This window comes from Myotis lucifugus, unplaced genomic scaffold, assembly GCF_000147115.1.
Source record: "Myotis lucifugus unplaced genomic scaffold, Myoluc2.0 scaffold_136, whole genome shotgun sequence".
In the NCBI taxonomy this organism is placed as follows: domain Eukaryota; kingdom Metazoa; phylum Chordata; class Mammalia; order Chiroptera; family Vespertilionidae; genus Myotis; species Myotis lucifugus.
Window position 1 is genome coordinate 2910675 of NW_005871184.1, and position 16743 is coordinate 2927417.

The 16743-nt window shown below is 38.3% G+C and overlaps 1 protein-coding gene across 1 annotated transcript in view; it reads right to left on the reverse strand.

Annotated features, from left to right (window-relative positions):
- The window catches only part of SLC4A4 (solute carrier family 4 member 4), a 329830-nt gene that overhangs the window by 123551 nt on the left and 189536 nt on the right, over positions 1-16743 (reverse strand). Inside the window, exon 7 of the mRNA XM_006094401.3 lies at positions 10669-10745. Within this exon, the coding sequence (XP_006094463.1) occupies positions 10669-10745 (77 nt within the window). The remainder of the gene's footprint in view (positions 1-10668; positions 10746-16743) is intronic.

Here is a 16743-nt window from a genome sequence, read left to right on the forward strand (position 1 = left end):
CTGCTGCAATTTACTGTATCATACAGTTTATTTGGTCTATAAACTCACAATCTGAGATCATATATATTATATATATCAACCTCTTCTCATTGACCTCCACCACCACCAACCAGTGTATGGGCACACAACACACAATTGATTCATGGAGTCTTAATCACTGTGGCAGCAGAAACATCCAATCACCATAAGACCCTTAAGAAGTTATTAAATAGTTGGTTTATTTAACAGTAATTCTGGTGATTAGCCTATTCAGAATGATGTATGCCTCAAAGACAAACCAAAGGCTAGTAACTATCAACTGGACACCTAGGGCTTACAGGGGTGGGCAAACTTTTTGACTCGAGGGCCACAATGGGTTCTTAAACTGGACCGGAGGGCCGGAACAAAAGCATGGATGGAGTGTTTGTGTGAACTAATATAAATTCAAAGTAAACATCATTACATAAAAGGGTACAGTCTTTTTTTTTTTAGTTTTATTCATTTCAAACGGGCTGGATCCGTAGTTTGCCCACGGCTGGCTTAGGACCTGAAAAAGACCATAATACAAATAGGTAGAATTCACAGGCTCGTGTCATATGACGCTCTACCACTTAGATGCTATTAAGCTTTGGGGAAATTATTTTTTTCTGTCTTAAGTTTACCAATATGTAAAATAGGGATGACAATACCAACCAAAGCATTAGTGTGCATAAGTGTCCAATCTTATTCTTTATAAACAAATAGACTCAATACTATCAGGTGGAGCCACTGAATGATCGAGAGTGCAGCTAAATTTGAAGTTCAAAGCTATTACAATGAATCCCAATACAGTGACTCAGTTATTTTCTATCTTCCTTTATGTACATGCATAGAACACTGATTAGGCAACAGTGTCAGCTTGGTATGATTTAACTACGGCTTTCAGATTGTAAAAAAGAATTACTGCTACCCTTTTAACATGGCAGCAGAGAAAAAGGAAGCCTGGTTGTTTTCTGTTCAGTCCAGTTCTAGGGAGTGAAACCAGACCATTGGTGGTGACACGCAGAGAACCAGGAAGCTCTGCTAGTGATTGATAAGGTCATAGGATTCTGCTGAGGCAAATAAACCAATCACACAAGTGAGCTGGGAACAGTGGGAAGCCCTTCCCTTTCTGAAGAAGAGCAAGAGAAGCTTCCTCCCATGGCATGGCCTTTTCATCAAGCTACTCTGCTGAGATGCCCTGTTGAGAGGGAAATAGGGAAGCAGTAAAATCTGCAAATACTACCCAACTTGCAAGGAATGGTTCACTGATCTTTTTTATCAGTTATCCCAGATGACAACACTCCTTCAAAGCTCCTAATAAAGCATTCCACATAGGTATAAACTTTTCCTTTAACAAACTTCATAATCGGGTAAGTTCACTCAAAATTCTCTTGGGGGTGGGAGAGCCAGGAGGAAGGAGATGCAAAGCCAAACTGCAAATGTGCTGAATAGTGCTTCAAAGAGAACACTTGTCCAGCTCTTTTTACAATTTTTCTTTTTGTTCCAAATTCTGACCACCAAGAAGGGCTCTTGAGATGAAGCCATTTTGGGTTGCCAAGGAAATTCCCACAAAGCCTGAAGGATTTCTCTCAGAGTTGGGAACAGCAGCACCTCCAGCAGAAGCAATAAGAGACACACAGGTGGCCAAGTCTCCTGCCTGCACTGTTCACCTCCTTGCCTCAGAACATGGTGGATTAGCCAGCTCAGCGATCCAGCTGGGCCAGGAGAGTAAACCAGGTGTGAACCTCAAAATTTTAAGCTGAAAAAGCCCCCAGAGCAAGCTGGGAGGCAGGTGTTAGGGACTGAGATTCTTTTCACTTTGAGTTGCTAAGCTTTCAGTGGAGTGAAATAAAGGAGAAACTCAAATCTGACTGGCACACAGTGGCGGAGGATTTATTCAAGTGTTTAAAATATCTAGGACATAAATTGGTATGGTCTTTTGGGAAAGTAATTGGCAATTCACAGTGACCCAGCAACACGGTGTAATATACAGATGATGAATTATACAATGGTACACCTGAAACCTATATAATTTTATTAACCAATGTCACCCCCATAATTTCAATTAAAAAACAAGTTTTAAAAATTTCTCCTCCAGAAAATATTCATGAAGAAATGCAAAAAAATTACAATAAGAATATTTCTTAAAGGTTTGTTTGTAACAGCGAAGAAATGAAAGTAATCAAATATCTATTAATAGATCATTTAAGTAAAATGATTCATATATGCTATATAGTCTTTAAGAAGACGAATATAGATATTCATGACATTCTGTTTGGTTTCTTTTGCAGAACAAAATTATGCTATTTTTATTTTATATAAATAAATATGCAAATATTTATGTGTAGAAAACTACATCAAACTGTTAGTGGTTATTTTGAAGGTGAGAATCTCACCTTCTATGTTATTCATCTTTGCTTTGTTTGAATTTCTGTAGCAATTTTGTATACTTTTGAATCAGAAAGAGCTAAAGTTTTAAAAAATATCAGATATTAACATGTTACAATGATTTTCAACCGGTGTGCCGCAAGAATTTTTAAAATATGCATTGCCTGACTATTTAGTCAGGGACACTAATCTCTTTTCCCTTAGTTTGTCAAAATTAAAAAAAAGAACAACATAACAATAGCCATCCAGTGTGAATGAATCAAATTTATACTTATTTTTTGTCATATCAGCAAAAAAATTATATATATATATATATATATATATATATACACACACACACACACACACACACACACACACACACACACACACATATATATATGTTTTTGTTAGTTTATGTATGCCAGAAAATGAAAAGGTTGAAAATCGTTGCAAAAGTAGGTAAAGAACAATTCCAGGTCTATATTTATAACTCTTGTTATAAAGATTTTTAAACTATGCCCTTAGAATGTTCATCATAAGATATTGCTACTTTCTAGTTGTATAACAATTTGCTACTTACAAGGGGAGAAAGTTTGTTTTTTAATGAGTTCTCAGTCAGAGTAGGTAACATATGACCTGAGTGTAGACATCCATCAACGATAAACATTGATGATACATATATATATAACCCATCGACACAGTAATGTGGTGAAGGCCTGGGATGGGGTGGGGGCTGGGTGGAGAAGGGCAAGGCAGGGGCATCTGTAATACTGTCAACAATAAAAAATTAATTAATTTTAAAAAAGATAAATGTTGATGGCATTCTGCTACTCTGCATTATACAGGGTGGGGTAAAAGTAGGCTTACAGTGGTTTGTATGAACAATAATACAATAATTAATAAATAATAAGATAAGAATAAACTTTGTGTTTCACATACTTATAACTGAAAACCTACCTTTGCCCCTCCCTGTATTCTAAGTATAGTCATGGTATAGGAATATGGCAGAATGTTACCTATTGAAAAGAGGGGGGGGGGGAGGACATTCCTTTTATTAAAACCTGCCACGCCATTTATTAAATGTTGAATTGAATGTCCTGCAGTGCTCCTGGAGTTCAATTCTTTCACAGGACTGGTAAGAATGTGGTCAGGACCCACCTCAGCTGCTCTGTCCTCCTCCTACACCCCCAATGCCCCTTCCTAAACAATGGAGACAGAGATGCTTGTCACTGCTCCTCAGAGAGGCCTGTAGTGAAGGTTTCATGAGTCATGTGTTTTACCCAGGTCACGCCTGATATCAGCCAACAGCAACCTCAAGAGAACTGGAGATCCCTAGCCGGTTTGGCTCAATGGGTAGAGTGTTGGCTCTCAGACTGCATGCTCCCAGGTTTGATTCCAGTCAGAGGCATGTACCTCGGTTGCAGGCTCAATCCCCAGCCCTGGTGGGGCCACATGCAGAAGGCAACCAGTTGATGTGTCTCTCTCACATCGATGTTTCTCTCTCTCTGACTCTCTCCCTCCCTTCTACTCTTCCTGAAAATCAATGGAAAAAATATCCTTGGGTGAGGATTAACAAAACAAACAAACAAAAAAAGAGAACTGGAGGTATAGATGCAATCACTTAAAAGCTCAAGCACACTACTCTCATTGGCCTATGTCTACCATTAGTGCATTAAAATATTTTATTAATATCAATTAATAATTTAATCTAATCAATAATACATGGAAAATACTTTAACTAGGAAACTCTTTTTCTCTCTTACAATACTTCCGTGGAACAGAAGAACTTCCTTTGCTTGATAGCAAGGTCTTGACGTCTATGGCAGATGCATTAAGAAACTACCTCTGCACACCTGCCACCTTCCTGCAGCCGCTCCAGAGACTTTCTTCTCCTCCCCCTTATGTCCTGACTACACCATTCCTGCCTCCTGGCTTTCCTCTTGCTTTCTGCTCAGCATAGAAACCTCATCCCCTGGTCTTCTCCTCTCTGCCTAGCCACCCCCCACCCCCAACACACACACACACACCCCGAAACCAGCTTTCCTGTACCTCGGCACATTATCTTGCTGTGTTTTCAGGATAGCACTTATCATTGTGCAAACGTATCCTATTCATTTGTTTATATGGTTTTGATGTTTATTGTCAGTTTGTCCCCCAAAAGCAGGAAAGCTCCATGAGTCAAAAGATTTATCTGTCTCGTTCACCTCTGGAACCCATTCTAGCACAGAACATATTTTTTGAATGAATGGAGAAGTTTAAATCAAAGCAGCATACAGAAATGGTGTGATTTAGAAGTTCCAATTTATTGCACCATCACAGTTACTTAAAACCATTGTGCTAAAGTTTACAAAAGACTGCTCTTTTTCTTACTGAAAATGCAAGATAGAACTTAGTTGACTTCAGACAGGCTTATCTGGTTCATTTTCAAGCTGTTTTTAAAGAAATGCTAGTCTTCTGATCCAGATAAATGGCTTTCCAGGAAGAATAGCATTATGACAATGGGAAAATTCAGCTGACCCAACTTTAATTGGGACATAGGTTCAAGAACCTGGGTTCTTGAAATCAGTATACTGGTGCGTCTCAAACACTACAAATAACCACTGATTGCCAATTATTTAAGAATATGGGAGAGAGTATCAGGTGGGAGAGAAGTTATATAAAGTCAAATTTCTTATAGAAAGGGAAAAGATGATGACAACCATCAGTTCTGTTGATTACCTAAGTGACAAGCCAATCCCCTTGGAAAGGGACACCAAAGATAATCATTGCAATGCCCACACCAGTTCCCACCGCGGACGCCTGGCGAAGGAAAGCTGTAGCCACTGAACCACAAGGAAGCGCACTGCAGTTATGAAAACTATAGGGACTGAAGGCATCTGACGACTGTAACCACCTCCTCTTCACAACACGCCTCTGTCCTCACGGAAGTGATTCCTCCTGGTACAGCAGTGTTTCACTGGTCCCTGAACACATGCTAACGACAAGCATCCTAACCTCGGAAAACACGAGCCTTTCTTCGCCACTGCACCTTCTCTGGGGAGTGGAGCGAGACTGCCAGTGTGAATTAGAAGGCTTTCTGGCTGAGCCATGAAAAAGAAAAGGAGGTGCTGTTACATTTTTCTACCACTGTGAATAAAATAGCTATTAATAAAAAAGAAGTGTCTCTTGCCCTTTGCGACAGCATGGAGGGACCTGGAGAGTATTATGCTAAGCAAAATAAGCCAGTCAGAGAAAGACAAGTATCCCATGATCTCACTTATATGTGGAATCTAAGGAACAAAACAAACTGATGAACAAAATAGATCCAGAGACATGGAAGCATGGAACAGACTGATGAATATGAGTGAAGGTAGGTGGGTAGGTGGGTGGGGAGAGATTAACCAAAGAACTTACATGCATATATGCATAACCCATGGACACAGACAATAGTGTGGTGAAGGCTGGGGTGGTTGTGGGGTGTACGGTGAAGGGGGTCAATGGGAAAAAGGAGACATCCTTAATACTTTCAACAATAAAGATACATTTTAAAAAATAAAAATAGCTATTCATGTTCAAGGAACCTTTATGTGAACCTTAGGATGGGAATCTTCAAAACGATGAAAAGTCATCTCAGCTGAATGTAGCTGACTTGCTCCTATATTACGTATGTGTTAGAAAAGGATTCGGGGTTGTTTAATCACAATATGTTTCTAATTTTCATTTTAAGGCACTTGTGGCTTAGCAGTCTCAAATCTCATACATGGCTTAATGGTTTCATCCTCTTACTCTCTGACAAAGTATTTACATTCAGCTCGATTTCTGCAAAAGACTAAGTCTTCAAAAATAGAAATCAAGACAGCCAAGTATATTTAAAGATAACAGGCAATAGATAGTGCTAAAAATGATTATAATACACTTTAGAAATTAACCTTGGGCCAAATTCCACCAGAAGACCTATGGATAGGATCTCAGAAAAGCTAGCTAAGTAATGAGTATCATGGAAGTGATAACCAGACAAGAAGTTCCAAGGATCTGAGCCCCAAGTCTCTCCCTGAGAATCTGTGAGGTATTTCTACGACTACTACATCTGCTGCAATCTGTGGACTGCAATTTCACTTAAGGTTGGTCATGTAATTGTGAAGTGTTATTGCATTATTGATAAACCCAGGAAAAGAAATGTCAAGCCCTTTTAAAGTCACTGTACACTGAGCACAGCACTTCCACCAGAGAGTTAAGGCTAAGCAGTAACATGATGAGAAGGATTTTCTTATCCTCACAGCTAATTCCAAACCCACATGAAAATGAGAATGAAATCCATTTATGTTTGATAAGCACCCACCACACTTGTACATTTTTTAAATATATTTTGATTGATTTCAGAGAGGAAGGATGAGGGAGAGAGAGATAGAAACATCAGTGATGAGAATCATTAATCTGCTGCCTCCTGCATGCCCCCTACTGGGGATCAAGCCAGTAACCCGGGCATGTGCCCTGATTGAGAATTGAACCCTGACTGCCTGGTTCATCGGTCCACACTCAATCACTGAGCCACACTGTATGCTTTTAAAAGAACAGAGAACGAATATAAGGGGAAAGAAAAACTAATCAATATAAGGTAATTGGGGAAGATAATTGGATAATGGGAGAAAAAATTGTCCATAGCAACAAAATAGAAGATATTATTTATGTTGATTTACAAGTAGATGAGTTCCAGATGTATTTTTTAAATCTACTTCTCCCAGGTGTTTTTCTGCTTAATAAATAAAACATCCAAGTTGGAATATTGCTGAAGCATTGAATCACCAAAATTCTGGCTATGGTCTTCTTCTGCTGTTAACTATTTTAAGCTATTTCTCCGCAGGGCAGCGCTACTGAAATCATCAGCATACAGGCTTGGCAGAGCCAGAGAGAAAAAGTACAGTCCACAGATTTGTTTCTTCTGTTTTTCCCAAAACAGAATCTCATAAAAAACATGCCCTCAAATTCTGTCACGATGTAGCTGACAGAATGAGAAATTCGGCTCCTGTTCATAACTCTGACCGTTAAACCCATTTCTTGTGCTACTGAGAAGTCACATAGCTCCAGGAAGTCGGGAGGCACCATCGCAACTGTTCAAATGGTATCCAGGCAGAACAATCAGTCAATCAGAAACTTTAGTTCCAGTGGGATGAAAGTTTTTGGGGCCAACTTGGAAAAGCCTACAGAACAAGTTTGACTTGACTGCCAAGATCATTTCCAGGACACTGGCTAATTAATTATAAAAGCTTTTTCAAAACAAATTTGAGCCTGGCAACCTTTTTTCCTACCCAAAGAGAGAGGAAAAAAGCAGGTTCAAAATAATAAAAGCCCAGGATTGTTGTGCTGTTGTGTTTTTTTGCCATAGCTTCGTCTTCTTTGCAAGCCCATTTTCTTCTTAGCACCTTTGTATTTGAAGTTACTGAAATAGTGGTAATAGAAACTGGAACTATAGCTTGAATTCCTACTCTACCTTGGGTCATAGACAGGTCATGGGACGGTCACAAAGCTTCTCTTCAAATCCTTTTGTGGGAAGCAAAGAACAGAGCTTCTTCCTCTTTGGGGGGAGGATAAAGGGCTCATTGCATTAAGTATGGCTGTTACTAGTATATTAGATAAATGGAGATGGATAGTTGCTCTTATAACGATATCCTCATCAACCTCATTTCCAGGCTTTGAAAACAAAAAGAACTAAACCCCTGAATTTAATCTCCCTGGATTCATCTTACTCTGAATCTTCATAAATATGAGATGCTAGTGATAGTCAGCAAAGATTCTGGTTTCAAGGACAACATCACACAGGTTTTATAGTAAAATCAACACCCCGGGAACATAATGTCCAGCCTATTTCTTCTAATGCAAAATCTTGTGCAGGACACCTCTGAAACCATTGGATTTCTTCTGCACATGCCCAGATATGAAGAGACTCAAGAAGGTAAGAAATTTCTCTCAGCATTTATCAGCTGCTTATTGACAAATTCCTGGCCAAAGAAGAACTGTCCCGAATAAAGGAAGCCTTCCTCAAAGAGTATGTCAACCAGATATTCCTAACTCTGCCTCATCTAGAATCAAGACCCCCGGCAAACCTCATAATTAGTGTTGCTTGATACCTTACATAGAGGCTGGCATAGCATAATTGTATAATCAAATATTAGTTAAAGGAATGAAAGAATGAAGGTACCACAATTCTTATCAATCACCATCTCATACCTGGATCACAATCACGTAGCTAATCTACTACTGTTCCTCTCAGTTTCCCCACGGAATCAGAAATAGATTTAGGGCTTCTCCACTTTTATTGCCATACAGTATGAACAACAATCAAAATCAAGAGCCAGAACAAGTTGATGCTATTGAATTAATATCTGATATACTTGTAAAAAGAAAACAATCACATATAACATGTAAAAACTGTGGATCTATGTTGGTTCCCCATAGTTCTATTTTTTTTTCTTTTCAACTTAATAGCCCTTAAAAGTCTATAATGTAAACCATGGCTATTGAGCCCCTGACACCCACATTTTATTTAACCAAGTACTTTTCTAGGGAGCATTCCTTAAGTGGTCTTTTCTAAGACTCCCTGTTGCTTCTTTAGTGAAAATCACCATTTAGGAAAATGTATTTAATCTTTTTAAACCTAAATTTCCTCATTTGTACCAACCACATGTTATGGGCACACATAAATTCTTAGCTTAGGGCCTGGCCAATAATAAATGCTAAATAAATATTAACTATTATTTTAAAAACTAGAGGCCTGGTGCACAAATTCGTGCACACTGAAAAGAAATTAATTAGAAAAAATATTTTAGAGGCCAGGGAGGGACCGTGGAAGGTTGGCTCCGGGGCTTGTCTGGCCCGTCTCGCCCAGTCCTGATCAGCTGGACCCTAGCAGCAAGCTAACCTACCAGTCGGAGCGTCTACCCCCTGGTGGTCAGTGCCCATCATAGCCACTGGTCGAGTGGTCTACCAAATGGTCAGACACTTAGCATGTTAGGCTTTTATATATATAGATGTTGTTTGATAAATACTGAATGGAACCAAGATGTGCGAAATAGTGTTGAGGGAAATTCTCAATAAGTCCTAGTGGACTGAGTTTTCCCTTTTCTGCTGCTGTATTCCATATTTAATAATCTTCTCCCCATCATTTCAAGAGGCAGGAAAGGGAGGGGAGGAGGGCTATCCACATTAGCATTTCAAGGGGGAGTAGAACTAGGAGTTAAGAATTAATCTCAATGTAAAGAGGGAGGAAATTAGGCCTGGCCAAAGCAAAACATCCCTCTTCTAGGGAACAAAAATAAATTAAGATGAGAAAGATAACATCAGATTTCAGAGCATCTTAAAAGTCATACAGGCAATTCTGAACTTAACTTTATAGGAAGCCATTACAAGCTTTTAATCCAAGGGAGAAATGGAAGGGCAATATTTTACAAAGTGTTAAATTGTGAGAAAATGGAGACAAGGAATTAGCACCAAAGGCTTTTCTAGCAACACAGTCTAAGATGATAATGGCCCTGTTAGGGGGCTACTGGTGAGAAGAAGGAAGAATCCAAATGCTATTTTACAAGAAAGAACATGAATTTCATCTTCCCTGTACTTTTTACAAATGTTGTTAAAGAGAAGCATCCTCATAAAGAAGAAATGTACAATTCAGATTTATTTATTCAGGTAAAAATTTCACCCACTTAGTCCACACAACTGGTTTTGGTTTTTATTGCACAATGCAAAATTGTATCTGCTCACCATTTTCTATTATCCCCAGATATTCTCCCAACTGGAAAATGGCCCAGTTTCTACCATATTTTTTTTAAAAGAAAGAAAATTGAGACTCAAACCCTAATTGCTCTACATTTCAAATAGTCTACCTACTATGTATTTTAACAGACAAATCTTCAGCTAACAAAACTACACTACCTTTGCCAAAAATATACCCAAGAGTGAACAATTGCCAGAATTTTAGTTCTTTCTTTATCAATGCACTTTTTCATAAAGTGTTTCATTTAATCCTCACAACAACCCTGAGGTAGGGATTATTATTACTATTTTAAAGCTAATACAACTATAGTTACAATAAACTGCCCAAGAGACTACATCTATAAAGGCTGAAGTCAAGACTCTAATTCTTGGGTTCTGAACTCCAAATCTCTTTCACATACAGCCTCCTCTTCCCTCAGAAAAAGTACAAAAACCTCATCTACACATATTGGTTCTTCTCAGTCAGGGAACTATCATTTCTAATATTTTCCTAGCATCATCTAGATATGCATTTAGCTTTACATTTCAAAGGAGCAAGAATTCTTTGCTTACCTGGTCCTTCTCAGGTTTATCAGAAATGTCATTCAGACTGGCGGAAGTCAGATTCCTATGGGTCAGGGCTGGGCTACCTGGAAAAACAAAAGCAAATTCTAATTAAAGACTTCTTCTCAAAAGCACAGAGACTCTGGTTGTATATTTCATCAACACTAGTAGATGATGATGGACATGGTGATGATGCTTTAGCTACGATAAAGGTTGGAGTGCAGACACGGTTAAATGGAAAGTATGAAAAATCTCCCATAACTTGTTAAAGTCTGACTGCCAGTCTCTATTTTAAGGTAAGTTACACTTTGAAAGAAACATCAAAAACAATAGGCATAAAAACAAATGTACTCCTGGTTTGGTTTGGTTTTTGTCACGGCCCTTTCACACATGTCCTAACCTACCAGGTGTCCTTTCCTTTTCCTCTCCCCTGCATAGCCAAGCTTTCTCCTATCAGCAGAGCTGGCCCCCGATTCAGGCCTACTGTCCTCTCTCCCAGGCCCCTGCAGTCCTTTCTAGGACATCTCTCATTCCAATCAACACAAAAAGCTATCTGTGTTCCTTTCTCTAGCTAACATTTTAATCAAAATATCTCTCCTGCCCTAGATGGTTTGGCTCAGTGGATAGAGTGTCAGCTTGCAGACTGAAGGGTCCCAGGTTCAATTCCAGTCAAGGGCACATGCCTGGGTTGTGGGCTCAATCCCTAGTAGGGGGCGTGCAGCAGGCAGCCAATCAATGATTCTCATCATTGATGTTTCTATTTCTCTCTCCCTCTCCCTTCTTCTCTGAAATCAATAAAAATATATTTTTTAAAAAAGAATTATTTCTCCTTAGTAGGCATCTGATCCAGAATCCCCATTCTTTGCCTCAAAATAGTGTTATCACAGGCTCCCCTTAGTTCCTGCATTCCCATTTGCCAAACTAAAATAAGTGTGTCCCTTCTTCCCCTTTAACATGCCAAACTCCATATTCAAGTCAAAGGATGGTTCCATCAGGAACGCTTCAGGGGGACCAAGCTCTCGGGCAACATAGCTGCTGTAGGTAATATCCACTGGCAATCCAGTCAGTGATTTTAGACACTGTTATACAACCACAGAGAGGAAGGATGTCTGGAAGAGTGAGAGACCATTTTCAAGTAGACTGTGTTAATAATACTGAACTTTCATTCTGCAGTTGGCCTGAAATCTCTAGGCTTACTAAGCAAAAGAGGAACTTTTCAAAGCCAGGGTGCTTGACCCACCCCTGCAGGGTGCTGAGTAATGCATTCATCCTTAATCCTCAATAGTCTGACTCAGGCTGGTCTTCACACCAAGAGGACAAGGGTTGGGGAAAAAAGAAGTTCCAACACAGCTTCACATTTGCTTCCAAAAAATTATTTATTACAGACTTTAATTCCTTCCGGTCAAAACTTCAACACAGAATTTTACAAAATATTGCAAGCTACTCCTAATAATCTAATGTGTATATGCCAGCAGCTCTTTAAATTATATAATTGTCTTTAACTACTAGATCAGGAAAATCACAATTTTCTGGGGCTGACAGACAGGATGCTTTCCGCTCCGTTGCATTTCATTGAGTAAGCATGTCCTAGGTCTCTGGGAGCCTTTACCTGGTGGGTTATTTTATTCTAGGAAAATTTGAGCACAGAGCATTTTTCAAAGGAAGAGCTGAAAAAATGCTTTATGGGTAATATTAAAAGAACTTCTTTGAAGGCCACATTTTCTTCTTTGAACTGCACGCACACCACTGGATACAGGCAATACCAGGTACAAACACGAATGCCCCAAGGTAAGGAGCAGATATAATTTTGCACTTTATGTTTAAAAACAAAACCAGTTATTTAAAGTAAAGAAATCTAAAGTCTATACTCCTACGTCAATGAAGCCTTAGAAATACTAATTATAAGTTAAAAGTAGCTTAGGTAAGCGATTAGATAAGACTAATTTCTAATTATAAAGCAATCGTATTAAGTGGAAGTACTGAAATAAATTGAAAGCAGTCTTTCATTAAGTAATTTAAATTTCCTGGGCAATATCCTAAACTCACTCACTGATTTGCTTTGGAAATACTGCAAAGGTACATTTCAACCCAAGAACTGCCCTAACTGCTGCAAAATCTGAATACGTAGAAGCCAAATGAATAAGGTCTTTATTATGATGGTAATCTGAATTGATGTCACTACTTTTCCAAGAAACCTCATATACTGTCTCATCATTTCTCATTTCTGAAAGACAGCTATCAATATTTGTGTTATATGGGGACAGAAGAGGCACAGGTCCAAGGAAGAGGAAGGAACCAGATGGGGAAAAGAAGGCCAGTGTTAAGAAATAATCAACTCTATTGTCCCTCCTACCCTTAACTTTTCTCATTAATAAAAGTACTATTTGAAAGTAAAATGAGGAACATTCCCTAATGTTTAACTTTATAATACACTAGAAGAATTCAAAGTCAACACTTTTAGGTAAACCCTAAGCAAGATGATCAGCATTCTTCAATCTTTTCCCACCTCCCTCCCTAACAAACTCCTCACCCCTACACCCTCACACCTTGAACCAGAGACAAATGCTTCCCAATTCCCAACCTGTGGCCCCGGGCCAACAGCATCAGCACCACATGAGAACTTGTTAGAAATGCAAACTCCTGGGACTCACCCCAAATCTATATCAAAACTCCAGGTATGGGGCTTAGCAGTGCGGGCACTAACAGACCTTGGAAGTGATTCTGAAACATGCTAAAGTTTGAGAATTACTGCTCGAAATAAACCAGTTATCTTAACCGAAGGGTGTCTCAGTCAGAATCAGAGTTGAAAGGGGTTTATATAAGCTGAAGTAGCCAGAGTGGCCATTCTGATAACCTTGCTCTCCCCCAAGCTACTGCTTCAAACAGTCCTATCTCACGCAAATCAGTAAATTAGCATCCTTGCCACATCTACAGACAAAAATGATCATACCTGGCATTTCCTCTAAATCATCACCTACGCTATCAAGTAAATAACTAACTTTGTTTTGGAAGCTCACTGTTTAATTAGCCTTTTCCAGAAACCTACCACCCAATTCAAAAAGGCAAGGACGAGAGCCAAAAGAGATGACAAACCAAATTATATCTGGGAATCAGAAATCTGAGTGTGGCATTTTAGCAAACCCAAAAGCTGTTATACAACAGGTCCCTAACAAGGGTCTATTGTGGATATTTTGCACCTGACATTCAATAAGACGCATTGTCAGAACAAACCAGTGCTTTCTATTTAGAATTTTATCTTATAATGTAAACTCATGATACTGCAGTCCTGAGTGAGTGGAGGTAGCAGAGGAAAATGTCTCCTTGTACCAGAAAGGTGTGTTACAAGGATACCTAAAGCGTGCTATCACTTGTGCAGGTGGTGATTCCTTTACTCGGAGCTACCACTAGCAGGCACTTCCAATCTGAAATCCAGGGCATACTTAAAACTGTTCTTGGTCCAAAGAAATTTTGGGTTTTTAAGTGTTGGATTTTAAAAAGACGAAAAAGAAGGACCAGCCTTCTTGTGCATTAATTATAATGAATTCGCATATCCCTGATTTCTTGCCATAAGAAAAAGAAAGCTTTGGAGAATCACATTTTCAAGCAGTTTCACACAATCAAAAACAATTTCATTTTCAAAGTACCCACTTGGCAGGTACATACTGTCTTCTATAAAAACTAATTGCATTCTGTACTAAGTTTGAAAATCATTTTTATTCTTTAGCACACATGTAGCAATTCATAAAATCCTCTGCAATTATATCTCTTTGATAAAATAAAAAGGAGGATAATGTACAGCATAGGAAGAGGATGATATGTAAAAGTCTACATATTAGCCTGGCATCTGTGGCTCAGTGGTTGAGCGTCAACCCATGAACCAGGAGGTCATGGTTCGATTCCCTGGGTTGCAGGCTTGATCCCCATTGTGGGGTGTGCAGGAGGCAGCCAATCAATGATTCTCTCTCACAATTGATATTTTTATCTCTCTGTTCCTCTCCCTTTCTCACTCTGAAATCAATAAAAACATATTTAAAATTTTTAATGAAATAGCGTACATATTAGATAAAAATACAAATATGTATGTAATAACACATATATTGCCACACGCACACCTCATACCTTTATAATAAGCCAATAGAGAACCTAGGAACAAGGTAAAACAAAGATCACAGGGGCTATGAGGTAAACTGTGTTTTTATTCTTACTAATAATTAAATAACACTTTTAAAATATATTGTTATATTATTTTGCCCTGACTGGGAATTGAACCCTGACCACCTGGTTCACAGGTCGACGCTCAACCACTGAGCCATGCCGGCTGGGCATTAAATAATATTGTTAGCATAAAAATAACTAAGGTAACTTACATGTAATGGACATTTAAATGAAACTGGGCATTAATGTCAGAAAGTTTAGAGCCATGGGTATGATTTGAACTGCTTGGGACCACAAAACAATATGTAGTTTCAGAATAATGAATACTAATATGTTCTGTCTCCCAATGACTCATTGATGGTTTCCCCCTGCCCTTGATGTTATAACAAATCTACTAGAAAATGTCTGTATCTAAGATTAAGCACCAACTAATCTTTTTTAGTAGTAGGTACTTAAACTTCCATTATCTTAATCCTTATATAAACACTTTGAGGTTAGTATTGTTATTACCACTTTAACATAAACATGAACTCCAAGGCAGTTAAATTTATGGTCACACAGCAAGTGGTAAAAACATAATTTAAATCTGGATCTCTTAATACCAATCCCACTGTCTCTGAGAAAAAAAAATGGTCTATGTTATTTACATAAATAAACACATAAACTTCACTTCTAATGAAGAGAAAATTTAAAGTATAACTACAAAGAATATATCCCACTTCTATGCCAATTGTGTGCAATATAATATTACTAAAAATGTTTAAGATAAAAATGCTCTTGGTTTCCAATTTTAGATGTTCCCAAAAATGAAATTTACATTTCTTTGTGTTTTCATTTTCATAAAGGAAAAAATGGGGGGGAGAAGGGGGCAGATAGTCAACTCAGTCTGTTTAGCACTGAGATTAAATAGTAACTCCAAACCACTGCTCTGTAACAAAAAAAAGAAAATATGCTAAAAACAACAGCAATGTAATTATAAAAGCAATAATGCCATATGCTTCTGAACGTGCTAATTCACAGACACAGCTAGGTGTCTGTAAGGTCCCACAATGATCATACAGCCAATTCTTCATTATTTCCATGTTGGTGTTCTACATTTCAGGTTAGTCTAACTGCAATTCCCATTTCAACCACTAATCAGGAATAGAATGAGACAGAGAATAAATCACAAAAATTTTAACTGAGAAAGTCTAGAAGGAATTGCTAATGGATAAGCTTACATTTTATCAGACCAGTTTCCTAGTCTTCCATGGCAACAGAATTTTAAGAGCGCTCCCCACCAAAAGCAATATTAAAATAAGCATGTCATGAAAAATTCCAACCCCTTCTCATTCCCTAACTCCAAATAAAATACAGAAATATTTAAAATGTAAATATTAGACTAAGGAAAGTTAAAAATATCATCAGAAGGAGCTCTCTGAAGGAATTTCATAACTAAGAGAAAATCAATTTGAATATTTTTGCTTCTTTCAGTTGCAATTGTTATGTTTTATTTAGAGAACTGCTGTCTGTTTATGATTTAATATAATGTAAACTCCAAGAGTCCAGAGACAAGGCCTTCAGTTTATCTTGTTCACAGTTATAGCCTCTGAGCTTGGCACTCTAGTGGAACTTAATAAGTATTTGTGAATGAATGAATAATAACTGGGTATCGTTTTACCTCCATTTGAGTTACTATAAGCACTACTGTTCAGAGTACATTTCCGATGGAGGGAGATGCTGTGTGCACACTTCAATAGCCTTCAGACTTGAAAAGCCTTAGAGTAAATAAGGAAGAAGTTTGTAGCTGGCCCAGAACTAACAGAAGGAAAGGACTCTGCCAAAGTAGCTTAAAGCCATCAGTCGGCAGTGGAACAGATAAAAAAAAAAAAAAAAAAAAAAAAACCCTGTAAAGGAAGAATCAAGAGGTGAGAATAAGAGGATAAAATA